The 27,450-nt window shown below is 47.6% G+C and overlaps 1 protein-coding gene across 1 annotated transcript in view; it reads right to left on the bottom strand.

Moving 5' to 3' along the window:
• Nucleotides 1-27,450, bottom strand: part of ATP10A (ATPase phospholipid transporting 10A (putative)) — a 180,744-nt gene that overhangs the window by 25,943 nt on the left and 127,351 nt on the right. The window contains exons 4-12 of the mRNA XM_068991490.1: nt 24,436-24,542; nt 23,943-24,074; nt 22,280-22,410; nt 20,486-20,738; nt 13,430-13,647; nt 11,899-12,093; nt 9,536-10,103; nt 1,647-1,750; nt 1,442-1,568 (exon numbers count right to left, since the gene is read on the bottom strand). Coding sequence (XP_068847591.1) covers nt 1,442-1,568; nt 1,647-1,750; nt 9,536-10,103; nt 11,899-12,093; nt 13,430-13,647; nt 20,486-20,738; nt 22,280-22,410; nt 23,943-24,074; nt 24,436-24,542 — 1,835 coding nt within the window. The remainder of the gene's footprint in view (nt 1-1,441; nt 1,569-1,646; nt 1,751-9,535; nt 10,104-11,898; nt 12,094-13,429; nt 13,648-20,485; nt 20,739-22,279; nt 22,411-23,942; nt 24,075-24,435; nt 24,543-27,450) is intronic.

Consider the following 27,450-nt stretch of genomic DNA (forward strand, 5'->3'; position numbering starts at 1 on the left):
CCCTGCTTCCGGGCCCCTGCCCTGACCAGCATGAATACTACACTCCAGCTCAGCAGAGGTCCTGGCACCACCCTGCAGACTGGACCCTGCTGAAGTCCATCTTCTCTGGAAGCACTGGTGTGATTCCTCATTCAGGATATGGGGGTACCTTCACCAGCTCTCGACTCCATACAATAGGGACAGCTGGGAGCACTAAACATTAATTCTCTGGACATTGAACAGAACACCTCCAAGGCTTCCTAACATGCAGTGAACTTTTAACTTTACAGATAGCTTGGAAATAAAGCTTGTGGGGAGATGGTGAGAATGACCATACCCTGAGGGATGAAAAGTTTTCAAGCTTATCCATCCTGCAGAAAGCTTCTGGTAAATGAGCCCACAGTGATGGCTCTCATCAGTGTTTACCATTAGCTGTTGAAACAGACCACAGAGGCCCATTATTTCTTGAAAGCAACATTATCCTGATGCTTTTTCCACAAACATAAAAATTAGGGAGCAGATTTTTCACATGCAAGTCTCAGTATTTTAGGAAATAAATAGGCCAGCCTGGTTTTCCTGCTTCCAGCTTGGTGAGATGGCCTCCGTCTTTCTTTTAGAAGTGCAGCATTGCCCGAGGCCTCCTTGTCAGCCTTGCCTTTCTCTTTCATGCATGGCTGTTCCCTGTGATGGGATGCTGCTATGGACTCAAATGTTTGTGTCCCTCCTAAAAGTCCATAGTCCATTGGTGTCCTAATCCCCAGGGTAATGGCATTAGCAGCTGGGGCCTTTGGGAGGCAATTAGGTCATGAGAGTGAGCTCTCATGAATGGGATTAGTGCCTTTATATTAAAAGATATGAGAGAGTTGACTTTTATGCATAAAAGGCAGCCATGTATGAGTCCAACAGTTTCTGATTGTTCCTGGGATGGAGAGACCATTTTAAGTATCAGTTGTTGAGAAACCTTGCTTCTTATCTCTATTTTTGGTAGGAAAGCAGGATTTTAGGGGAGGAAAGTCTTACATAGTACCCAGAAGGGTGGCACAGGGAATGACCCAAAAACTGAACATGGAGCTGCCCCGCCCGGGGGGTGTGCTAGAGTCAGACCAGCTGTTTTGTTGTTTAGTCACTAAGTCATGTCTGACTCTGCTGCAGCCCTCTGGACTGCAGCCCGCCAGGCTCCTCTGTCCGTGGGATTTCCCAGGCAAGAATACTGGAGTGGGTTGTCACTTCCTTCTCCAGGCGATCTTCTAGACCCACGGATTCAACCGAGGTCTCCTGCATTGCAGGTGGATTTTTTATTGCTGGGCCACAAGGGAAGCCCAGTGTCAAGCCAGAGGGATACTTAATGAAGACCAGTGTGTGCAGAGCTGCTGTGGACTACAGCCAGGGTACCTCTCTCCCCGGGATGCTGCAAACTCCACCCTGCCCTACAGGACACCAGCCAGCTCGAGAACTTAATTACCCAACAAATGCAGATTCGTCTCCAGGCGAATGGCGGACTGAAAGAGGAGCTCCTCCCGGTTGTCCACGGCAGATTCTGCTTCCAAGTGGCTCTGTAGCCAACAGGCATACTCTTCCTTACTCAGAACCTGGGTGAGACCCACTGATGAGCTCATGGGCTGCGCCCTGCTGTGGGGCTCTGCCCCTCCATGGAGCTGCCTACTCACCCTCTTGGCAATGCATAAGGTGCGCAGGCCCTCCACTGCATACAAGTTGAGGTAATTCTGGGTCTTGCTGCGGATCTTCATTTGATGCCTTCCTCTGGCGTCATCTAAGTTGGAAATAGAAGAAGAAGAAAAAAAAAAAATCAGTGAGAACAACAGAGCCCAGTGGAATGCCCTGGTTCCCTCAGACTCCAGGCCTGCTGAAATCAGTCTGCAGTGACGGTCACTGCTGAGGTTTCCACAGCTGAGAGCTCAGCACCATCAGGGTCTAGTTGGGAACTTTTCCCATCCAGGGAGAAAAAAGAGCTGCATTTTCAAGTCTGAATGGCAGCCCACTCCAGTATTCTTGCTGGAGAATCCCACAGACAGAGGAGACTGGTGGGCTACCATCCATGGGGTCGCAAAGAGTTGGACAGGACTGAACGATTAATACAACACAACAACACAAAGCGACCATGCTCAGAGAGAAAGCTGGTTTCCAGGGGCTGGGGGAGGAGGGGAGGAAGGAGCTATACAGAGCTTCAGTTTTGCAAGATGGAAATTCCTGGAGATCTGCTGCACACCAATGCAAATATTACTCAACACTACTGAACCATACATTCAAAACTGGTTAAGATGGTAAACTAAGGTTATGTTGTTTTCTTTAACCATAATTTTGAAAAAGGTATGAAATTAGCTATCAGCTAGTAAGCGATTTCCAAACATTCACCCTTTTCTGTTTTCTGTAGATCCAGGTACAGAACAGACCTGTCTGTTTATTACCAGACTGCAGAAGTGCTAACCCTGAGCCTTACCACTATGGAATCTATGGCAAGTGACATATACCTTCTTAACTCCAATGTGTTCTCAGGTTAATAATTGTTAGTGAGAAGTCAGAGGACGCTTTAGTTTTTTTTGTGATAAAAGTATGAGTGTGTTTTGGAGTCAGTGGCCCTCCCCATTCTGTCTCACTGTAGCTGGCTGCAACTGGAATGCTGGCCAGAATTTTGTTCCAATTAATTAGGCAGGAATATCACAGGAGCAACCTTTCATTACGATTTACTCCAACAACCTCCAGTAAGAGGTGCCCAGAAAACATATGCACCACTAGATTTAGCAAGCACCTGTTTTACTACTTGTCAATAGTATATACATTCAATATAGAACTTAAAGTTAGACATTATTTTAAAAAGAACCTTGTCAGATTTCTGGTTCAAGATGGCAGAGTAGAAGGATGTGTGCTCATCTCCTCCTGTGAGAGCACCCAAATTGCAACTAGCTGTTGAACAACCATTGACAGGAGGATGCTGGAACCCGCTAAAAAAAGATACCCCAAAGACAAAGAAGAAGCTGAAGTGAGATGGGAGGAGGGGCACAATCACAATAAAATCAAATCCCATACCTGCCATATGGGTGACTCACAAACTAGAGAACAATAATATCACAGAAGTTCTCTCACTGCTGTGAAGGTTCTGAACCTCACATCAGGCTTCCTAGCCTGGGGATCTGACAAAGGGACTGGGGATCCCCATGGAATCTGACCTTGGAGGCCAGTGGGATTTGACTATAGGACTTGCACAGGACTCGGGGAAAAAGAGACTCCAGTCTTAGAGGGCACAAGCAGAATCTTGCATGCACCAAGACAGAGGGGAAAGGAGCAGTGACCCCAAAGGGGACTGAACCAAAGCTACCTGCTCGTGTTGGAGGGTCTCCTGTGGAGGCATGAGTCAGCAGGGGCTCCCCACAGGGCTGGGGCCACTAGCAGCATCAGCCCAGGAAGGGCCCCCTGGGCGTAAACCCTCTTGGAGTTCTCCATTAACCCTACCATGGAGCCCGTAAAGAGGGCTGGGTTACCTCAGGCCAAACAACTACCATAGTGAAACTCCACCCATCAGCAGATAATTGGATTGCAGCTTAGAGCAAGGCCCTGCCCACCAGAGCAAGACCCAGTTTTTCCCACCACCAGTTCCTCCCAACAGGAAGCTTACACAAGCCTCCTCCATCAGAGGGCAGACAGAAGAAGTAAGAAGCACAGAACCACAGTAACTGAAACAAAAACCACATCACAGAAAGTTAATCAGCATGAAAAAGCAGAGAGTTATATCCCAGATGAAGGGACAAGATAAACCCCAGAAAAACAGCTAAATAAAGTGGAGATAGGCAACCTTCCAGAAAAAGAAGTCAGAGTAATGATAGTGAAGATGATGCAGGATCTCGGGAAAACAACGGAGGCCAAGATCAAGCAGATGGAAGAGATGTTTACCAAACACTTACAAGAACTGAAGAACACATAAACAGGGATGAATAATACACTAGAAGCAATCAGAGCAGAATAAGAGGCAGAAGAATGGGAAAATGACCTGGAGGACTGAACTGTGGAAATCACTGTCGAAGAACAGAATATAGAGAAAAGAATGAAACAAAAATGTGGACCGCCTAAGAGACCTCTGGGACAGCATTAAATGTGCCAACATTTGCAGTATAGGGGTCCCAGGAGGAGAAGAGGACAAGGACCTGAGAAAATACTTGAAGAGGTAATAGCTGAAAATGTCCCTAACATGGGAAAGGAAACAGTCAACCAAGTCCAGGAAGCAGAGAGAGTCCCAGGCAGGATGAATCCAAGGATGAACACACCGAGTCACACAGTAATCAAACTGACAAAAATTAAAGACAAATACAAAATATTAAATGCAATAGGGGAGAAATGACAAATAACGTACAAGGGAACTCCCATCAAGATACCAGCTGATTTCTGAACAGAAACTCTACAAGCCAGAAGGGAATGGCATGATATATTTAAAGTGATGAAAGGGAAGAACCTGCAACCAAGAATACTCTACCCAGCAGGACTCTTGTTCAGATTTGATGGAGAAACTGAAAATTTTCCAGATAAGCAAAAGTTAAGAGAATTTAGCACCAGCTTTATAACAAATGGTAAAGGAACTTTTCTAGGCAGGAAACACAATACATAGAAAAGACCTACACAAAATAAACCCAAAACTATTAAGAAAATGCTAATAAGATTATACATATTAAATTAAATTATTAAAATTAAATTAAATATCTTAAATGTAATGGATTAAATGTACCAACCAAGAGACACAGACTGGCTGGGAGGATGAAAACTTGTTATGTATATGCATGCACTTATCACATCACTCTGTTTGATCCCCCAAACTGTATGTAATTATTTTATATTGTTAAGTTAATCAGTTATATTGTTAAGTCAATCATTTCAATAAATATATATATTACGAAGAAATTAAAATGAAACAAAAATTTTTTGTCTGGCTATTGATTGTGATAAATGATAAACATCTTTCACTATTGTGATCAAGTAATTATCTCACTTTACACCACTATATCATAATTGATCAACAGAAAAATAATAGAACTCTATATCACCAAAATTATCATTTAATAGAAAAACATGTAATCACTTTTTAAAATCCAGATGCATATCAGAATTATCTGAAGATTTTTCAAAAAATACAAATGGTCAGGTATTGCTTTTTTTTCACTCCAGAGCTCCAGATGTTTCCAGTGAGCAGTCATGTTTAAAAACAACTCGGCTATACAATGATATTTTACTTTTATCCAGTTTGTTTTACTTTTTCTATTTCATATTCAGTGCTCTCATTTCATTTAGTTTATGTTTTCCAATTTCTCCATCTCTTCTTCTTTTTGTGTGTTCTTTTCAAGCCTTTATCAAGCATAGTAGAAAAGCTTTTGTATACATATATATAAATAATATGTATAATATACATAGTTTAGAAAACTTCAAATTTTTGACTAACTAAAAAATGTATGACATTTTGATTCCACTTGTTTGACTTAGTATGAATAGAATGCTGCTAAGTTGTTTCAGTCATGTCCAACTCTGTGTGACCCCATAGACAGCAGCCCACTAGGCTCCGCCGTCCCTGGGATTCTCCAAGCAAGAACACTGGAGTGGGTTGCCATTTCCTTCTCTAATGCATGAAAGTGAAAGTGAAAGTGAAGTCACTGAGTCGTGTCCAACTCTCAGTGACCCCATGGACTGCAGCCTACCAGGCTCCTCCGTCCATGGGATTTTCCAGGCAAGAGTACTGGAGTGGGGGGCCACTGCCTTCTCCGGTAGATTTCTAATTTTAAAAAATAGATATGCAACAAGCAACAAAGGTTTACTCTATAGCACAGAGAACTATAGTCAATATCTTATTATAACCTATAATGGAAAATAATTTCAAAGATAATATATGTGTATATGTATAAGTGAATCACCTTGCTGTGCACTTGAAACACTGTAATTCAACTATATTTCAATAAATATATATATTAAGAAAAAATTAAAATAAAAAAATTAACTCATCATAGTTTTGGCTATTTTAATATCACGTGTTGAAATGAGAATTTCACATAACAAAACCTCATAAAGAGTAATCAATTTATAACATAGAAAAAAATTTTATCATCCTAAAAACACAAGGTGTTTACTTATATATGGAAATCCTTTTGAATTTCTGAAAGTCAGACGTTTTACATAAAGCCTTGATAATAGAGAAAGTATATACAGAACATTTTAAAGAAAATGCTTTAAGTGTCTTGAACTTAAAGTTCTTTCATGATCTATTTATAGATATATTTCTCAAAACACTAGTAATATAATAGTCTATGGTTTACAGTATTATTTTGCAGTGTTTGTACACTGATTCACAGAATACAATAATATTTTCCACAATGAAAAATATTATTTGACTTGCCTTTAAAACTATCTGAACTTTGTTTCTTTAGTTGAGGATCTGTGCAAGGCAGATCAACATAAATGTCCTAATTTATACAGTGATTTAGAAGACTTTTGCTGTAATAATGACACTAACTTGTCAGATAGGTAAAACCTAGATATGTAGAAACCTAGTATGTAGAACTAGATAATTCTACACACTCTGAGGAACCCATGCCATGGTTGCCCTTGCTTGTAAATATGTGGCATGTTTCTAACTGCCTATAAGCTTGTGTTCAAACTCAGTACTGCATTTACCGCTACATTTGTTTCATTAGTAGGCTAGTTACCTGACCTCTAAGATAATGTTGGATGAATACACGTAACACTACTGGAAAAAAAAAAAAGAAAAGAAATCTAGGACTTCCCTGGCAGTTTGGTGGTTGAGAATCTGCCTGCTTGGGGAAAGCTGACTACAAGCCCAGTCAGCTCTCTGATATAGGACCTGGGAGAAACACTCTTAACCTTCTAGATCGGTGCTCTCCATGGAGAAGACAGTCCCCTTAACAGACCAAAGACTGGTCCCTTAAGGTGGGGGAAATCATATTACAAATAAAGCACAGATATATGTATGGTACATAAATAAATACATAGCATATCCATGGCATTAAAATGCCATGGAGGAATAGTTAGAAAAAAAATATCTAAAAAGACTCCTTAAGGGGGCAATAATGAAAAAAGAGTGAAGAAAGGAAAGCACTGCCCTACATTGCTTTGCTTAGGAATATAAACTTCCTGGAAAGATGACATTGAATGTCATGTTAATCTTGAATAACTACTGTTATTTACTCCTGTAAACTCCATTCACTCCTATTATTGTGATAGTATTATTCCAGATTCTGACTATAATTTGAACAAAGACATGTCTAACCGAGAGGCTCTGGAATTAACACTAACAAAGTGCTTCAGCTTTCCAAAGGGCGAGGGGAAGCTTGCACACCAGGGAAGGAGCAGGGGCTGTGATACTGCTGTTAGCTACAGTGGTCCAAACCAAAACTAGAGTGAGAGAAGGCAGGGCGGGCACTGGGGATGCAGGATGCCCTGGACGGGGGTGAGGTCACACACCACACTGACATGTTTCTGTGCAGGCTGAAGGCCCCCCAGCCCAGCAGGGAGAAGTGGTGACTGCCGCACCTTGCCCTTCCCTCCTCTACACCTGCCCTTGGAGGAGGGTGGAGTCATCACAACATCTCCATACAAAGTGACACCTGGACTGAACCTCAGGTAAGTGAATCTTAAGAAGAAGAAACCAGAGAGAAGGGAAGGGATCCAGCTTATACTTTATACCTGGAACGCACCACATACTGTGCTGGAGCCTGGACAGGGGTTCCTGGGAGGTCAGCATCCTGATTTCCTTTGTACAGATGGGGAAAGAGGCACAGAGAGAGTAACATGTCCAGGGTCACCCCCGCCCATAATGTAGACTTGGGATTTGAACAGAGATCTGTAGGTAACGTGTGGGTGGAGTCCCTGCGTGCTACCCGATCCCACACAACGTACTGCCAGGGCAGGTGAGATGCAGCCACATCCTGCGAATATGGCACAGGGCCCATCCACAGTCAGCTGAGCCTCCGTGTGCCTTTTACGTAAAAGTGCTGTGAGCTCTCTGAAGAAGTTATTGGACACTCACATGGCCCTCACACTATATTACTTGCACAAAGTAGAGCAGCCTGGCCATATACAGGACTGCTCTGCTCCATACCCTGCCCACCCCACTCCCACAGTGAAAGCTGAATGAATTATGCACAATGTCAGGGTGTCACTGCTAACTTCAGGACCACCTCAGAGCCATCCCTTTTCTTGAAAAACCACTGGGGGCTCTGAACATCCCGAATCTTAAATTGCCTGGCATCTGTATGTAGCTATGACCTATCCAAACCTATGTGAAGGGCACGCTGCTTGGAAATTCCCAGAGGAATTGGCAGAGATCCATAGAAACTGCTTATTTTTCAGGTGCCCCCTTCAATGTCATGGTTTGGGCACCACCATGATTTGACCTGTTTGCTCCATGGTACAATGTATGGAAGGCTCTGTTTCTCATCGGAGGCTGGTGCAAACAGGAAGGCTACACTGGGGCTGCAGGACCACGTGGAGAGGTCTGGGAAGCTCCTCTGCAAGTCATCTGCTAAACAAAGTTCCACCTTCTATAATAGCGGTTTCTGAACTACTCTTTTTCAACCTCAATGTTACATGGAAGTCTAGTGTTGCAGGGCAAAGTCAATTCTAGCTTCATGTTGGCACTACTTCTTTGACCTGCTTTTTGTTGCTTTTGCTGTTAAAATCATACATAATGGCCTGCCTCCAGAGGACCCTGCCCCGCTGCCTGACTGGTAAACTAAAGTGTCTTTGTTCAGCCCAAGAGAGATCATCTGACCCTGCCCACCAGTGAATGGACGCAAGGAAGACGAGAGTAACACATCCCTTCCCAGATACTGGCCGTTCTCAGAGACTTTTTGCAAGACTAATGGCTCTTTATACTTCACTTCTTCTCCTCTCTCTCTCTCTCTCTCTCTATTCTGCCTTTCGATTTTAGTTCCTTACTGCTTCTCTCTGGTTCTATAAAAGAACCTGGCATCCAGGCCCCAACAACATGGTTATTTTGAGACATTAATCTGCCCTCTTCTCGGTCTGCCAGCTTTCTGAATAAAGTCATACTCCCTGCCTCAGCATCTCCTCTCTCACATTCACTGGCCTGTCGTGCAGCAAGCAGAGCGAGCTTGGACTCAGTCAAACTAGTGCAAAAGAAGCCAAGATGGGACTTACTGGCCCAAGTCTTCCAGGGGCCAGTAGCCCCACTGCAGGCTGAAGTCACTCCACAGATGGCTAAAAATCATGGCCGGGACCTCACAGATGCCCCAGGTCCAGGCAAGGAGAGGCAGAAAGGAGCCTTTGGGGGCTTCTAGTGTAAACGCTCTTAATCTTCATCCCCAGAGTCAGACCTGATGCAGGGCCTCACCCACATGAATTTCAGGCCTCAGAGAAGTTCTGAGGCCAAGTTCAGGTTCCAAAGCTCCCCATCTGCTGGATCCTCCCCAACCCTCCATTCTAGCCCAAACCCTTGAGAGCAGGAAAAGGCCACCCAGAGAGGCAAAGCTCCGCTGTGTGCAAGGGCTGGTTCTGTAGCAGGGAGCTGCCCACGGGGTGCAGGTACCTGTGGAGCAAGGCAGCAAGAGGTCCATGACCACTGAGTCAGCACCCTTGGTGTACACGTTGATCTCGTCCGTGAGGGGATGCCTGATCACCACCGACATCCTCTTCCGGATGGAGTCGAAGCCCAGCGTGTGCAGGAGCTCAAAGGTGAGCCTGCCTAGGTGGGGCAGCTCCACCGACACCTGGTCGTGCAGCCGGCCCACGAGGGCACAGCTGTAGGCGCGGGCGGCGTGCACGAGCGCCGCCTCGTCGGGACTCTCGGCCTCGTAGCGCAGCTCTGCCCTGGGCTCCGACCCTGTCGGGGATCGCTCTGCGGCCCAGCCGTCCGCCGCGCTGCTGTAGCCGTTGCTGGCGAGGCGCGGGGTTCCGGCGCCCAGCCTCTCCTCCAGCCTGAGCAGCGCGCCGTCGTTGGCCAGCGTGGACAGAAGGCTCGCCTTGGGTGTGGACTTGGCGGCCACACTCGCGCTCCCGACGCTACTGCTGCCCAAAGTCAGGCGACTGGGCGTGAACCTCCGAAGGAAATTTTCGATGGTCTTCACTGGGGACTTGAGCTCAAAGCGCACCCTCACCTGGCAGGGCAACAACCAGAAGGTAGGTGAGGCATCCCCCCAGAGGCCTCACTCCAGCCCCCACAGGGCTGCCCTCCACTTCCCCAGGGGGTGCTGAACGTGGATTTTCCATTTCCCTCTAAAAACTGCAACCAGAGCCAGCATGTCTTCCTTGAGACCACCCCTGGCTCTCCATGGCACCTCAACACAGGTTCTGCCACATGCATTCTTTCAGAATGTGACTGACTGTAGCAGAGGCACTGGGTGGCCCGTGATGCCCAAGACTAGACTTTGGGACTGTCCCCTCATGACAGTTCCCTTGCTTTTCAGAAACTTCCCAGAAGTGGGCCTCCCACTGCCTGGAATGGACCCTGCCTTTTTTTTTTTTTTTCCCAATTAAAAAAATCATTTAACAAAATTTACACATTCTTTTGGAATTACATCCATAAAAATTTTAAGTTTACACAAAATTTCCCAAACCCCAAAGAATCTTTCCTAGAGACATATTCACATGCAGTCTGAGGAGTCTGCTTCCTGCATGGAGCTCATGCAGATGTGACTGTGGGCACAACACTGTTCAGTCATGTTGGAGTTTCTCTTACTTATTTGGTAACTGCAACAACACCTGGGTCAGTCGAGTAGGGTCTAGCCCAGAAACCAGACGCCTTTTCAGCACAGTGCTCCAGAGGGGCTGAGGAGGGTGGCGGAAGGGCCCCGGGGGATGCAGACGCTGCTGAGAGCTGAGCTCCAGCAGGAAGCCACCCCGTCCAGGGCTGGCGGCACAAGCTTGTGGTCTCTCAGTGGCAGAGCCCATTTGCTTGAGACCCACTGGGCCCCTGGGGCTTCCCCAGGTGAGTGAGGTGTGAGAAGAGCCCGGAGGGGTCCCACTGCTGCCAAACATGCTGCCGCCGCCACAGAGAAGCAAGAGGTCCCTGTTCTCCCTTCGTCACCCCCCAGCAGCTTCACCAGCAGAACCTGCTGGCAGGGCTGCACTGAGGAAGGGGCCTGGGAGAGTCGGGGCAACGTCAGGGGACAGGCCTACGGTGTGCATCTCACCCAAGAACCTTCACGTGTGTCCACTTAGAGTTGTTTCGCTGTACACGCTCAGCCATGCTTAGGTGCACCCTCCCTCCTAGAGGACTGCTTGGCTTAAAGAGGCGCCTTTCACACATGAAACGCTCCTCTCTTTGGAGAAAACCTTGATGTTAACCCAAACAAAATCCAACTTGGGTGTTGTTATGTTTCCACCACTTTAAGTAACTTGCCATTGATTCTCAACCACTTTCTGAATGCCGCTGTTTTAACAACCTTTATTAGCATCACGGATATTTCCTGTGTGCCAAACCCTACTCTGAGACCTTTCCCTAAATCCCACCATCGCCCCCACACCCCAGAAGAGGAGTCTGAGACACAGGAGGGGACTGGCTCACAGTGACGGTGCAAGTCCAGGCAGCTCCTCCCTGGGCCCCAGCCTGTCCTCTGCGCGCTGAGACTCTGGTCAGCACGGAGGCGGCCAGCTCCCAGCCCCCCTGCCTCAAGCCCTGCCTGGACACTCTGTGCCCATCTCACCCCAGGCTCAGCAGCTGTCTCTGGCTGGCCGTCCTCTCCCTCTTGACCACAATCCTGGTGTCCGCCCACCACAGTCTGGGGATGTCCCCACAGAGTTGCGGGGCTGGTGTGCCCTGTCTGAAGCCCTCAATGCACCCCTGAAAGCTGAGAGTGGTGCACAGTGACCCAGGCTCCCTCTCAGGAAGACAGACACCGCATCCAGGCCCAGGCCTCTATCGGCTTCCAGGATGGAAGCTCCAGAACTTGCCTTTTGTCGTGGCTGATCCAGGGACGTGACCACCACTGTGTTGCAGATGGTGAGCGCAATGAAGAAGTCGAAAATGTCAGACAGCTCGGGCGAGAGGTGGTCCAGCGGATGCTCCTGGTGCCTCGCGGATGCCAGGCACCTGCCGCACTCGTGCACCTTCTCCAGCAGCTTCGGGTCAGGTGTTACGTCCTTCTCCTGAGGAGGACACAGAGGCCAGGGGTCAGTCTGCTCCTTTGGTGCTTGACTATTTAGGGCACCTCGATTTTACCGGAAGCTGTCAAGAGACCTGCACCTCACACATACCTGTCACTTTATAATAACAAATTATATACCATCTTAATTGTATAAGAATATACAGTCTATAAATGAAATGCATATATTTTTATATATAAGAAGGTATATATGTTCTGTTTATAAAATAACACCTCCAAGAATATATATTACAAAGTAACATATCTTATTCAGAAAGATTTGGAGAAATAAGAGAATCACAGGGAAAATGTAGCAGGTCTCTATTACACCACCTCATAGTAATATATACTTTTTGAAAAACATGCTTCTTTGCCTTTCCTTTGTCTTTTTTTCTATACATTTATGTTTTAATCCAAATACTTTATATGTAAATGGCAGTTTCCATTTCTACAAAAACATTATATCGCCTCAACTTTACCAGGCCTTTAAGAGCCTTTTGAAAACGTACTTTTTAACAAACAGCTTCAAAACAGACATAATTTATTTGACCATTCCTTTATCACTGGGTTTATTTCTTCACTGTTTTATTGATGTAAATGACATACTGCTAAGCTTCTATGCACAGAGATTCTTCACTAAATCAGTAACTACCTAGGTCAAAGAGTTGTTGTTTAGGTGCCAAGTCGTGTCTGACTTTTTGGGAACATTTCAAATATTTCTCACCTGTACTGACTCCAAAATTGGTATCAGGAAAGGCTGGGAGAGATTTCCAGCATAGTCTCCCTGCTGTCTGGGGTGAGAACTCCCTGTCACATACGCTATGCAAACCCACCAACAGGCGACCATAAGTCTAGGTGACCTCTATGGCACCTTCTGTACAGGTTTCTAAGAACATAAAAGAATAAGGCCACCATACATGAGCAGAACAGATTCTCCCTCACTGAAAGGATCTTTCAGAGGTTGTCACTCATGCACTTCTGGAAATTTCCCTACCAGAGAATGGTCCATAAATGTTTGGGTGGCTGACAAGGCAAGAGATGGGTTTGGGCTCGTCTAATTCAGACTCTTTTCCTTAAACCTGGGTTTTTTCAGAGCTGTCATCTCGCCCTGCTGTTGTGTTCATCTCGCAGGGCAGGACGGACTTCCTGTGCATCCCCCATCCTAGTGGTCACTTGCAGTTCCCAGCCTGAGAAGGCGGCTGTGTCAGCGCTTCATTCCGTGGAGTGGGGAGAAGACCCTAGCCAGAAAAACACTCCCTGACTGAACAGAGGAAGCCCCACACGCAAGAGCAGAGGCCTTCGGTGACGAGGGGCGGTCACGGGAGGGCAGGAGGACTTACCATGGGGCTGCTGAAGGCCGTGAGCTCGGTCAGCATGCTGACGCGCCGGGCCTCCGCGCGGCTGCCCATGCGCCGGTGCGCCCTGCTGCTCTGGCTCTGGTGGGCGGCTCGGGTGCTCGGGTGGGCCCCAGCAGCCCCTCGTGGGGGCAGCGAGCCGCCCCTAGGAACCACCTCCTCCTCCTCTGAGTCTGCCTCCTGATACCTGGCCAGACGCTGGGCTGTGGAGAGAGGGACACCAAGTCACACTTCGTGGGGAGGCCAGGCGTGAAACTGAGGGATTTGGGTTCCAACGAGGCACATGCTGGGTGTCCCAAGGCCCTCTCCCTCTTCTCTCTGACGGTGAAACCACGTTTGACAAGGGTTTCCACTGAGGGACGAGGGCCATTCTCATTTACATGTACCTTCAGTGAACCCACAGGGCTTACATTCTCAACTCAACTCCACAGATGAGAAGACAGTCTCGGCTCGTTAAGGTCACAGGATGAGGGGTGAGGATGTTGCCCAGGCCCACAGATTGCAAAGCTCACGTCCCATCCATGATGGCACAGAGGCCGTCCCATCCCACAGAAAGTCAGATGTGGATGGAGTCACACACGGCCCCTCTGTTCAGCAGAGCCCCAGTGTGAATGGGGTGGGTGGGCAGGAGGGCTGGAAGGCCCACAGAGGAGCTAGGCTCCAGGCTTGGACCTTCATCCCGAGACCACTGGGACACCTGCTCACTGGGACCACCAGGACAGATCATACCTTGAGCGTCTGTTTTACGGTCAAGCAGAAATAGCAATTCTGGGGCTATGCTGAGGGTGCTCTGCTGAGGAGGCTCCCTGCTCAGGGTCGGGTGGGGAGTGGGTGCCATACTCACCCCATGAGGATGCGCACTTCCCACTGGGAAGGCTCACACCCTCCTGGGCACGTCCAGTGGGGACGAATGTCCCCTGAGCAGCGGGGGACAAATGCCCTCTGAGCTCCCCTAAACAGGCAGCACTCCGCTGAGGCCGGTGACTGTGATGCTGTGCTTGAGCCCTAGGGGGCGCCGGGGAGCAATAGTCCCTGAAGCTGCCAGGGCTGCTGCGAACCAGAGAAAAGTGCACCGCGCCGCTGCTTGCTAACACAGGCTCTCAACACGTCTTCTCAGCTTTACCTAGTTAGCTCTGCATCTTCCATCATGCATGAGCAGCAGGAGACCATCACAGGACCAACACAAGCAAGTACTAAGGGCCTCCAGAGCAGGCCTGGTGCTGGGTGGCAGCAGGGGGTGACTTGTGCGAGGAGCTGAGAGAGGCGCCCCCATCTGGGCTTGCCAGGGCATGGGCTGTCATGCGGGCCAGGCCCTGAACTCAGCATCTTCCTCGAAAGGGATCCAACCAGTTTATTCTAAAGGAAACTAGTCCTGAATACTCATTGGAAGGACTCATGCTGAAGCTGAAGCTCCAATACTTTGGCCACCTGATGCAAAGCACTGACTCACTGGAAAAGACTGTGATGCTAGGAAAGATTGAAGGCGGGAGGAGAAGGGGACAACAGAGGATGAGATGGTTGGATGGCATCAGCCAATAGATGGACAGGAGTTTAAATAAGCTCCAGGAGCTGGTGATGGACAGGGAGGCCTGGTGTGCTGCAGTCCATGGGGTCACAAAGAGTTGGATACGACTAAGCAACTGAACTGACTGAAGGAAAGGAAAGTCACCTGCCCATGGCCGCCTGGCTGTGTAACTGCCAACCCCAGGATTCCACTTCAGGAGCTCCTAATCCCAGGAAAAGACTCCAGCACACAGTGCCTCTGAGTCCACACCCCGGCCACCTGGTGGTGTGGTGCTGAGAGAGTGGCAGGGAAGGGCAAAGCCAGGACCGGGCCTGTCCAGTTCCTGGGCTTGGACACTACGAGTGTGGTGTCAGCCTCCTGGGGCACACCGGCCTGCCCACACTCCCACAGCAGTAGTAGATATTAGCCTGAGAGTGGCCGTCCCTCAGGCCACCGCTGATGTCTATGTTGTGTGAATGGGCAGCAGTGGCTTTGGTGAGGCCCTCAAGGTCCTTAGGGAAGATGGGGACAAGAGACAGCTGACACTTGACCCTCGTCCTGCACTGTCACCAGGATACGAGGTAGAGAGGGATACGCCTATGGTCTGTGTGGCCAGTTCAAGTGCATGTGAGCTGGGCTCACTGCTCAGAGCCAAACTGACCTGAATTCATTTTACTGATCTGTTAGACCATGGCAGCACCCACTAAGGAGGACCTTGGCCACGGGGGTCACTGATCATTGCTCTTCTTTAAAACACACTTCAGATACACCTGGCTGTTTTTACCTTCCCTGGAAATGCTTTCCTGTGTCTTCTGGGGTGATGGACCACTCTGGTTTTATGGTAAGCATCTGACAACTCTCAAAATCCTTCTGTAATCTTACGTGGAATTCTGCCCACAGAGCCCCAGTTCCAGTTTAATGGCTGACTTTAGACCTGGTCCTCTGAGTCCTTCACAACCAGGCTGAATTCTGCTTTTAGGACTCTAAGCTGTTCTGCACAAGTCCAAGGAGTCCAGGAAGGAACAAGTCAGAGAAAGAGGCAGGTGGGTGGATGGGACACTGTTCCTGACCACTTATTACTGAGTGGCAAATAAAACATTAAACAAATTGGATATGTTCCTATGCCTTCTATAAACTTCCATAAGCCTCTTATCCTTACCCATTAGAGGGCTGCTGCTGCTGCTGCTACTGAGTCGCTTCAGTGGTGTCCAACCCTGTGCGACCCCAGAGATGGCAGCCCACCAGGCTCCGCCATCCCTGGGATTCTCCAGGCAAGAACACTGGAGTGGGTTGCCATTTCCTTCTCCAGTGCAAGAAGTGAAAAGTGAAAGAAGTCGCTCAGTCGTGTCAGACTCTTTGCAACCCCATGGACTGCAGGCTACCAGGCTCCTCCGTTCATGGGATTTTCCAGGCAAGAGTACTGGAGTGGGTGCCATTGCCTTCTCCCATTAGAGGGCAGACAGAATTAAAACCACAATTGCAGAAAACTAACCAAACTGATCATATGGACCTCAGCCTTGTCTAGCTCAAGAAAACTATGAGCCAGACCAGTATGGTCACCCAAGACGGACAGGTCATGGTGAAGAGTTCTGGCAAAATGTGGTCCACTGGAGAGGAGAACGCAAACCACTTCAGTATTCTTACCTTGAGAACCCCATGAACAGTCTGAAAGGCAAAAAGATGTGACAGTGAAAGATGAACTCCTCATGTGGGCAGGTGCCCGGTTTGCTACTGGAGAAGAGTGGAGAACTAACTCCAGAAAGAATGAAGAGATGGAGCCAAAGTGAAAACAACACCCACTTGTGAATGTGACTGGTGATGGAAGTAAAGCCTGATGCTGTAAAGAACAATACTGCATAGGAACCTAGAATGTTAGGTCCATGAATCAAGGTAAATTGGAAGTGGTCAAACAGGAGATGGCAAGAGTGAACATTGACATTTAAGGAATCAGTGAACTAAAATGGACTGGAATGGGTGAATTTAACTCAGAGGACCATTATATCTACTACTGTGGGCAGGAATCCCTTAGAAGAAATTGAGTAGCCATCATAGTCAACAGATGAGTCTGAAATGCAATAGGTGGATGCAATCTCAAAAATGACAGAATCATCTCTGCTCGTTTCCAAGGCAAAACATTCAATATCACAGCAATCCAAGTTTATGCCCTGACCAGTAATGCTGAAGAAGCTGAAGTTGAAAGGTTCTTAGAAGACCTACAAGATGTCCTAGAACTAACATCCCCCAAAAAAGTCCTCTTCATTACAGGCAACTGGAATGCAAAAGTAGGAAGTCAAGAACTACCTGGAGTAACAGGCAAATTTGGCCTTGGAATACAAAATGAAGCTGGCCAAAGGTTAACAGAGTTTTGCCAAGAGAACACCCTCATTCCACAACACAAGAGACAACTCTATACATGGATACGACCAGATGGTCAATACCAAAATCAGATTGATTATATTCTTTGCAGACAAAGATGGAAAAGCTCTATACAGTCAGGAAAAACAAGACCAGGAGCTGACTGTGGCTCAGATCATGAACTCTTTATTGCCAAAGTCAGACTTAAATTGAAGAAAGTAGGGAAAACCACTAGACCATTCAGGTATGACCTAAATCAAATTCCTTACAGTGAAAGTGACAAATATATTCAACGTATGAGACAGGAAAGAGAGAGTGCCTGAAGAACTATAGAAACAGGTTTGTGACATTGTACAGGAGGCAGTGATCAAGACCATCTCCCAGAAAAAGAAATGCAAAAAGGCAAAATAGTTGTCTGATGAGGCATTACAAATAGCCGAGAAAAGAAGAGAAGCTAAAGGCAAAGGAGAAAAGGAAAGATAGACCCATTTGAATGCAGAGTTCCAAAGAATAGCAAGGAGAAATAAGAAAGCCTTCCTCAGAGACAAATGCAAAGAAATAGAGGAAAACAATAGAATGGGAAAGACTAGAGATCTCTTCAAGACAATTAGAGATACCAAGGGAACATTTCATGCAAAGATGGGCTCAATAAAGGACAGAAATGGTACGGACCTAACAGAAGCAGAAGATATTAAGAAGAGGTGGCAAGAGTACACAGAAGAACTATACAAAAAAGATCTTCATGACCCAGATAATCATGCTAGTGTGATCACTCACCTAGAGCCAGACATTCTGGAATGCGAAGTCAGGTGGACCTTAGGAAGCATCACTAACAAAGGTAGTGGAGGTGATGGAATTCCAGTTGAGCTATTTCAAATCCTAAAAGATGTTGCTGTGAAAGTGCTGCACTCACTATGCCAGCAAATTTGGAAAACTCAGCAGTGGCCACAGGACTGGAAAAGGTCAGTTTTCATTCCAATCCCAAACAAAGCTAATGCCAAGGAATGCTCAAACTACCACACAATTGCAGTCATCTCACATGCTAGCAAAGTAATGCTCAAAATTCTCCAAGCCAGGTTTCAACAGTACATGAACTGTGAGCTTCCAGATGTTCAAGTTGGATTTAGAAAAGATAGAGGAACCAGAGATCAAATTGCTAACATCTGCTGGACCATCGAAAAAGCAAGAGAGTTCCAGAAAAACATCTACTTTTGCTTAATTGACCACACCAAAGCCTTTGACCATGTGGATCACAACGAACTGCAGAAAATTCCGAAAGAGAGGGGAATACCAGATCACCTGACCTGCCTCCTGAGAAATCTGTATGCAGGTCAAGACGCAACAGTTAGAACAGGACATGGAACAATGCAATGTTCCCAAATTGGGAAAGGAGTATGTCAAGGCTGTATATTGTCACCCAGCTTATTTAACTTATATGCAGAATACAACATGCGAAATGCTAGGCTAGATGAAGCACAAGCTGGAATCAAGATTCCCAGGAGAAATATCATTTACCTTAGATATGCAGTTGACACCACCCTTATGGCAGAAAGTGAAGAACTCAAGAGCCTCTTTATTGATGAAAGAGGAGAATGAAAAAGTTGGCTTAAAACTCAACATTCAGAAAACTAAGATCATGGCACCCAGTCCCATCACTTCATGGCAAATAGATGGGGAAACAATGGAAATGGTGAGAGACTGTATTTTCTTGGGCTCCAAAATCACTGCAGATAGTGACTGCAGTCATGAAATTAAAAGATGCTTGCTTCTTGGAAGAAAAGCTATAACCAAGCTAAACAGCATATTAACAAGCAGAGAGATTACTTTGCCAACAAAGGTCCATCTAGTCAAGGTTATTTTTTTCCAGTGGTCATGTATGGATGTGAGAGTTGGAATATAAAGAAAGCTGAGGGCTGAAGAACTGATGCTTTTGAACTGTGGTGTTGGAGAAGACTCTTAAGAGTCCCTTGGACTGCAAGGAGATCCAACCAGTCCACCGTAAAGGAAATCAGTCCTGCATATTCACTGGAAGGACTGTTGGTGAAGCTGAAACTCCAATACTTTGGCTACCTGATGCGAACTTACTCATTTGAAAAAAACAAAACCCCATCCTGGGAAAGACTGAAGGCTGGAGGAGAAGGGGATGACAAAGGATGAGGTGGTTGGATGGCATCACTGAATCTATGGACGTGAGTTTGAATAAACTCCGGGAGTTGGTGATGGACAGGGAAACCTTGTGTGCTGCAGTCCATGGGGTTGCAAAGAGTCAGACACAACTGAGTGACTGAACTGAGCTATGCCTTCTGCTATATGATTCATTTTAACATGGAGAATATGATGAATATGACAAAAACCCATGCTTCCAATAGATCTTTCCCACCAAATGTCCCTAGATAACAGCTTCCTATGCGTCCATGTTGTTCCCTTGTTCTGTATTTGCTTCTGCTTCTGTGGCAGGGTTTCTTTGATGTTCTGAGATGCCATTTCAGACACAAGGGGAGTACTGCTTGCAGAGCAGGTGCCCCTTCTCTGGGAGACATGATGGCCCCAGAGATACTTCTGTGGTATGGGGACCCTCTCCTCATTCAGATGGGTGGCGGGCTGCAGTCACTCCTTGACATAGGAAGCAGATGACTCCCTTGTGCATTCAGAGGGGATGGAGGGAGGCAACCAAGGAAGAAAAAGCAGGTGGGAGGAGGAACTGATTGCCCAAATTCCAAAGAGAGGTGACACTTCTCTCTGGGACATTGTATTTCATTGGAAAGAACACAGCATAGACTGCCCAATACCCTGCTGAGCATTTTCAGCTGATAATAAGGAAATCGACGGGTGGCAAAGGAAACATCTCTTTGCCTCTTGGTATGAGAGAGACTGAATGCCTCTGATGTGAGTTCCTCGAAGTTTCCCTCCTTGGTTCTGCTTGTCTGGCAGAAAATGAATGTTTAAGCAGATGCCCACCACACCAGACAGTGCAAGGGAGCATGGTGTCATCAGCACTGAAGAGAGGGCGTTTCTGTAGATGATGGTCCAGAGTTGCTTTGACAGCCTTTCCGTTTTATTCTCCCCGCAAAATAATCAATCCCTGAAGCTGTTTGTGTATACACACACACACAAGCACACAGGCATGCAGCTCTGATAGCTCTCTGGTCCTGCCCAGACGGAAGCTCTGTCCCCAGACTCACCATTTGCATCATGAGAATATTCTATGCCAGACACAGTGCATCTTCGGAAAACCATCTTATTCTCAGTTAAAGTGCCCGTTTTATCTGAGAAGATATACTGTATCTGCCCTAGGTCTTCCGTGATGTTCAGAGCTCGGCACTGCAGCTGCGAGTCTGTTTCCTCGTCGTATAGTTCTATATCCTGGTTAATGAAGTACACTTGGCATACTTTAACAATTTCAATAGAAACGTACAAGGAAATAGGGATCAAAACCTAGGAGACACAAAGCACACAGAATGAATGACAGTGAGGACCTGCAAGCTGGGGATTTCGTTTTCAATTTAAATGTCAAATAACTATAACTGCAAGTAAGTAGGGACTATACTGTACCTTTCAGAGCTTAAACAGGCTGGCTTAGAGTCAGTATTGTTAGACTATTAGAGTACTGGCAAAGAGTTTAAACTAGGGCAGCCTATGGTGCCACAGAGAGGAAGTCCACTATCATGTCTGGAAGCATGGAAACCAGGGCTTGTATAGAAGCAAGCATTTTCATATTACTAAGTTGCACGTGAGAGAAGCTAGGGAAGGAGAGAGAGAAACAAAACACATGGCACAGTCAGAGTCCTCAAAAGCAAAGTCACCTCACACCCAGGCTGAGCCGGGGCTCCCGATGGCAGGAGCTGCCCGTGCCGCAGACACACCCCGCCGTTCAGGAGAGACAGTCTTTTCAGAGGCGGGTTCTGTGCCGGAGGACAGTCTCTGTGATCTTGTACAATACAGAGCAGAGGCAAGAGGCTTTGAGAAGAACAGTCACAGTTATGCTTTGACAATTCAAGAATAACCTTCATAAAATCAACGTTCAACTTTGTCTTTATTTGTGGAGTAACCATATTATGCTGATACTTACGGGTTCAGACTATCACGTCCCGACTAACTGGGTTCTTTGGGTAACTTAAGCATATGTAAATGCAACGCCTACTACAGTACTAACTCAAGGCTAGAACAAAATTTGCATTCATAAAAGGAGACTAATTTGGAAAGTTAAATAAGACTATTGCCCATTGTGTGAAGCACATGTAAAAAAGATAGTAGAGCCCACCTTAAGCAAAGGCTAAACCTTCTGCTCACTCTTTCTCCCTAAGGAGGGTGGCAGAGATGCTCCCTGCCCCTGCCACTCCCACAGGCCTGTGGGCCACAGTTTCTCAGTTAATGATGAGGACTTGTTTGGGAGGCAGGGGGAACTAATGATAACAAAAACAATAATAACCAGTGCTGCAAACTGCAATGTAATATCCTGAAACAACTTCTGGAAAAGAAAAAGCACATCTGTGGAAAGACTAGTAGAAGCTAAATAATGTCTGGAATCTTGTTTGTGGCAGTCTTAAAGCTGGTTTCTCAGTTTTGACCGTGTACCATGGAAATGTAATACACTCACATTAGGACACATTTGGTGAGGGGCATGTGAGAGCTCTCTGTACTATTTTTTGTAACTAGTCTGTTGATCTTAAAATTATACTAAAATAAAACGTGGGCTTTTCAAAGAAGTAATTGAGCGAAAAAAAACACTGATCAAAAAACCAAGCCCTCAGAACCTAAGAATCTTAAGAACAGTAAAGGAGAACTTTAACTTGAAAAGCACCCCAGGAAAGGTCCTTTAGATAAGTCAGGTGGAACACAAAAGATAACACATTCATCAGGTCAATCTGTGCTCCACCGAGATGCAGAATCTGTAGGAAGTTCTTAGAAGACTGCAGTGACTTGAAGTTCTCACCAGAAAGCTAAAGCAACTGGCATACGGAACTTAGTATTGTTACCTGCAAAACTATTATCATTGTCAAAAACGAGTAAACTGCAGCTGGGACTGGGGATAAAGAGGTGCCATCAGACTCAGGGACATCAAATAATGATTTCTTCTCTTGATAGCGCTGCACCCACAGTCCATGTCCTGTAGCAAAATTCAAAGAGAAACGTCATCCACCCAATAGAGAAACAAGAGTAGTGCTAGTCCAAATCACAGCAACACTTTAAGACTGTCACTCAACACAAGCACAGTGGGCTTTGTGCACCCAACTGGCCACCTAAGAAAGCAAAGCCCATGGTACTGTTGGCACCGTGATCAGAGTGCTGGAAGGCAGGCCCTGGGACTGGGACTCTGCCCTGGACCTTCCCTGTCGCTGGCACCGAACAGCACATGGTCACGACGCGGGAACTGGGTGTGTGCGGGCAGCTGCCAGTGAGGAACCCCAGAGATGAGTTTCCTAACGTGTCTTGCAACACACTGCTGCTGCTGCTGCTGCTGCTGCTAAGTCGCTTCAGTCGTGTCCAACTCTGTGCGACCTCATAGACGGCAGCCCACCAGGCTCCACCATCCCTGGGATTCTCTAGGCAAGAACACTGGAGTGGGTTGCCATTTCCTTCTCCAATGTGTGAAAGTGAAAAGTGAAAGTGAAGTTGCTCAGTCGTGTCAGACTCTTCGTGACCCCATGGACCACAGCCTACCAGGCTCCTCCATCCACGGGATTCTCCAGGCAAGAGTACTGGAGTGGGGTGCCATTGCTTTCTCCTTGCAACACACTAGTAGGCTCTGAATACTGCCTGTTGTCCCTGCTTGGAGATTCAAATTTCACATCTCACAGACTAAGACCCAGTGAAGTTGCTCAATCATGTTTGATTCTTTGGGATCCCAGGGACTATAGCCTACCAGACTCCTCCATCCAGGGAATTCTCCAGGCAAGGGTACCGGAGTGGGTTGCCATTTCCTTCTCCAGGGGATCTTCCCGACTCAGGGATTAAACCCACATCTCCCACATTGCAGGCAGACGTTTTACCATCTGAGCCACCAGGGAAGTCCGAAAGACTGAGAAGCCAATGGCAACACACATGATCTCACCATGCCCAGCTGATGACAGAGCCCTTTCATGCCCACACACCTGTGCCTTTAATAGGCTCTGAAACCCGTCACACCTGGGCATGGTGGCAGCTGAGTGGGGGCACAACCATCATTTGCCCGGAGGCACCACATGCTTGCCTGCCAGGCACCCCCAGGCAGGTGAGGTCTGGAGGCCACAGGAGGCTGCAGGTGCCACAGTCAGCTCTCAGCCTAACTGCTAGCCCCTTCCAGAACCCAAATAATGTTTGCCCTGTTTTCCCAGAGTCCCTTTTAGTAGAATTTGTGCTTCTACTGCTCTTTATTCCTGCTATCAGAAGGTCAGTGTCACTTTTCCACTGGAAATCATTACAGTGATTAGGCTGTCCTTCCACCCAAGAAGTTGCCCATTCCAAAAATACCGCTTTGCCGGGCTCATGTATTGAGGCGTCTCCACGTGGCCTCACTGGGACAAACACCCCGAGTTCCAGCCCAGGACAAACGTGTATCATTTGGAGCACCAGGTCAGAAGGAGACAGAAGCAGCCTGGCAGGCATGCCTGGGGGCCGTCCAGCAGTGCCCACTCCTCACGGCCCTCCAAGAAGACTTACCAATGGCTGAGAACAGAGACATGCAGATGAGGAGCAGGACACACCAGAGCACGTCGCAGTTCATCTGCCTCTCCAGCCGGCTGCGCTTGTAGCGGGGGCCACTGTTGTTCAGCAGAGCCTTGGTCTCATGTCCTGCAGGGCAGACAGAGAAGAGCAATGCATCAGGGCCAGCACGGACAGATGGACTCAGGAGGCTGCCATCCAGCGATCCACAAGGGACAAGCTCAGTCAGAAAACCGGGCTCCACAATGCAGCTCAAATGTGTGACCACCTTGGGGCAATGCAGAGAAAGAAATAGGCTAACAAGCTAAGAACACTCCCGGTCCAGATATTATCAAACATTTTGCTTCTGTTCTCCTGGTTTCCTGCAATGGGTTTATGCTACTTTGATAATCAGGAACAGAATGAAACAATCAGAGAGCCATGTCCAGGAACATCCAGCCCACTGTGGCAAGCCAGCGCCTGTCCCAGACGGGTGACACGCAGCACCCACCTGCATAGATGACAATACCAACGACGGCTTCCGTGTTTCGGAGGGTGCAGCCTCGAAGCAGCAGATTTTCTTTGTAGAGTCCAGCCTTTTTGCCATTGCCATGTATGCTGTCAGGGAACAGTTGGCACGGGTCAGGAGGGTGCTCACTACTCAAGCAGTAGCACCAGGGAAGGCAGGCCCAGGCGAGGAGCTGGACAGGGGAGGGGCGGAGGGGCCCAGTGGGTCTCGGCAAGAGCGGAGGTGGGGCTATACAAACTTCTAGAAGCCTCCCCAGAGCCTGATGTTTGTTATTTACTTTGCCCATGAGCTTTGTGGAATTATAAGAAATGTATAATTTCGTCTCTGCTCCTGGTACCTGACACAGGGCTCCTAGAATAACCTTTTATTCTAATAATTAGCCCCAGTACCTGGCACAGAGCTCCCAAAATTCTTTTAATTTCCTAAGTGATAAGAGCACTAGGAATGTCTGCTGTTCTAATACTTGGTCTTTGAGCCTGGCTGTTCCTGACATACAGGACTGAGCCTGTCACCCATGGGATCTGATACTCTCCCTGCGTGGTGTCAGAATTGAGTTAGACTGTGGGATAGCCGGCTGATGTCACAGAATTGCTTGGTGTGAGAAAGACCCACACATCAGAATTGGAAGCAGGGCCACTGTAGGCTTGTCACCACAGAGACTGGCCACAGCTTAGAGAGGGCAGAGCCCAAACTGGGGCCCAAGGTGGGAAGCTTGCCTAGGAAGACCCTGCCAGGTGGGCTCTGCCCACGACCTGCTTACCACAGAGAACACTGCTCACCAGTACACCTCATGTTGTCACAAAGTACAAATATTTCTCTAGAAAAAGGGATCACATTGGTTTCAACAATAGTATCTACATTCTGTTCTTCTTATAAAAGGTCATTAGAAACATCAAAATGTTAAATTTGATGTGATAAATTCCATGAGACAATTTTATAATTTGGCTTATTGGGCTTCCCAGGTGGCTCAGTGGTGAAGAATCCATCTGCCAATGCAAGAAGTCACCTGAGATGTGGGTTCGATCCCTGGGTTGGGAAGATCCCCTGGAGGAGAAAATGGCAACCCTCTCCAGTATTCCTGCCTGAAAAATCCCATGAATGGAGGACCCTGGTGGGCTACAGTCCATAGAGTCGCAAAGAGTTGGACATGCTGAGCGACAGAGCATGAGTTATTTAGATTCAGAGACCATACAAAGTTCAAGCAACTGCTTTTTAAATTCATCTTCTTGACCCATTAATGGCAGGCACACCCTCAGCCCTGTTAGCCAAGACTGTCCTATGCTAGGGCCTCACTGGCATGGAGGGGGTCCCAGGAGCCTGATGAATGGGTCACAAGGGGAGGCCCTGGAGGCTTCCAGAACTCGAGCAGGGGCACAGCCTGACCTTGTCAAGCAGGCAGTAGCCCTGGCCTTCCACAAAGCCACCCGCTCACAGGCTAGGTGGACAGGCCTCTCCAGCCCTTGTGCCCACCCCCAGCCCCGCCTCCTTCTCTGAGGTGCGGAGACCAATCAAAGACCCCTGCAAGTACCATCCCTCCCACAGCTCCTAGCACAGTGCCCACTGACCAGAAACAGAGCTGGTCTGGAGAGAAACAAGGTGAAAAGGAGCCCATGAGGTGTTTTCCTGGAGCAAACAGCACTTCCTGCCGCTTCAGTCCCTGGCCACCTGCATGAGGGATGTGTCAGACACAATCCACATTCTTCACAACCAGGGAAATCAAAATATTTCACAGTGAAGAAAAGAAGCTAAACAAGATAAGGCCAAAGCACATGCTGAGGAACACATTTCCTGCAAACCTGGTATTTACCATCCCAGCATCAGTTTCTGCGGAAGTCATGCAAAATAATGTGCAGGCCCATGGGCAGCCAACCCTGTGTAATACCCTCCTTGTGGCAATTCCAGAACAGAGTAAAGTTTCACTTTAAAAAGAGATTCAAGACTTGAGACCTCAGTGCCAGCTAAGGTGTCAAGAGACCCCCATGTGGGAGACGTCACACACAAAACCCAGCTCCACCACCACGGTTCTCTCTGCAACAGCCAGACATGGAAACCACTCCTCAGGACAGCAGACAAGGACACGTCATCTAAACCAAACCAGTTAAGTTCATTCACAACAAGAGATAAACTCAACAGAAGCAAGAAAAAGGCATTTATTCCATTAAGCTTCCTTTGACATGACCTACACCTTTTAGCAACTACTGTGCTTTCTAATGAGACCAAGTCACACCAGAACTGATCTCGGCAGGTTCATCGGCCTGTTTACAGCTCCCGGCTGCACACACCGATGTTGAGGACTGTGCTCTAAGCGATGACCCTCCACCAGAAAGGGAGAAAGGCTGGAGAATGGCGTCACTTGGCATGCTTGGTAGCAAAAGGGCTGCCTTGGTCTCCGGAGGGGGAAAGTCCCTGCAGAGGGCGGCAGGGTCCCGCAGGCTCAGGGCTGACTCTGGGAAGATGCATACGACAACGTGAGCCCAGCACACTGCCCTCAGCAGCTCTTTTTTATGGGCTGACGTGTGTTCTCCCCCAGAATTCGTTTGTTCATTTCCTAACCCCAGTATCTCAGAATACTGCACTTGGAGTCAGGTCTTTAAAGAGATGATTAAGTTAATATGGGGGCCTATGGGGGCATATAGGTGGGCCCCACTGCCACAGACCTGCTGTCTCTGTAAGAGGAGGAGACTCGGACACAGAGTCAAACACAGGGGTGAAGGCAGTGTGGGGACATAGGGAGAAGGTGGGCGTCTGTACGCTCCGGAGAGGGAACTCGGGAGACGCCGGTCCTGCCGACACTCGCATCTCAGGCTTCCAGCCTCCAGAACTGTGAGACTGTGTGTTTCTGTGGTTTAAGCTGCCTGGTCCATGTCAGCCCGAGCAAAGGGACACATCCTTTAACGTTTAATCTGAGCCACACAGAAGAGCTCCTGAGGGGCGGCCAGTATCCTGAGGTCCCCCATGGTCCCGCAGGCTCTGTGGTCTGCAGGCAGGGACCCGAGA

The sequence above is a fragment of the Capricornis sumatraensis genome, chromosome 19 (genome assembly GCF_032405125.1).
Source record: "Capricornis sumatraensis isolate serow.1 chromosome 19, serow.2, whole genome shotgun sequence".
NCBI lineage: Eukaryota > Metazoa > Chordata > Mammalia > Artiodactyla > Bovidae > Capricornis > Capricornis sumatraensis.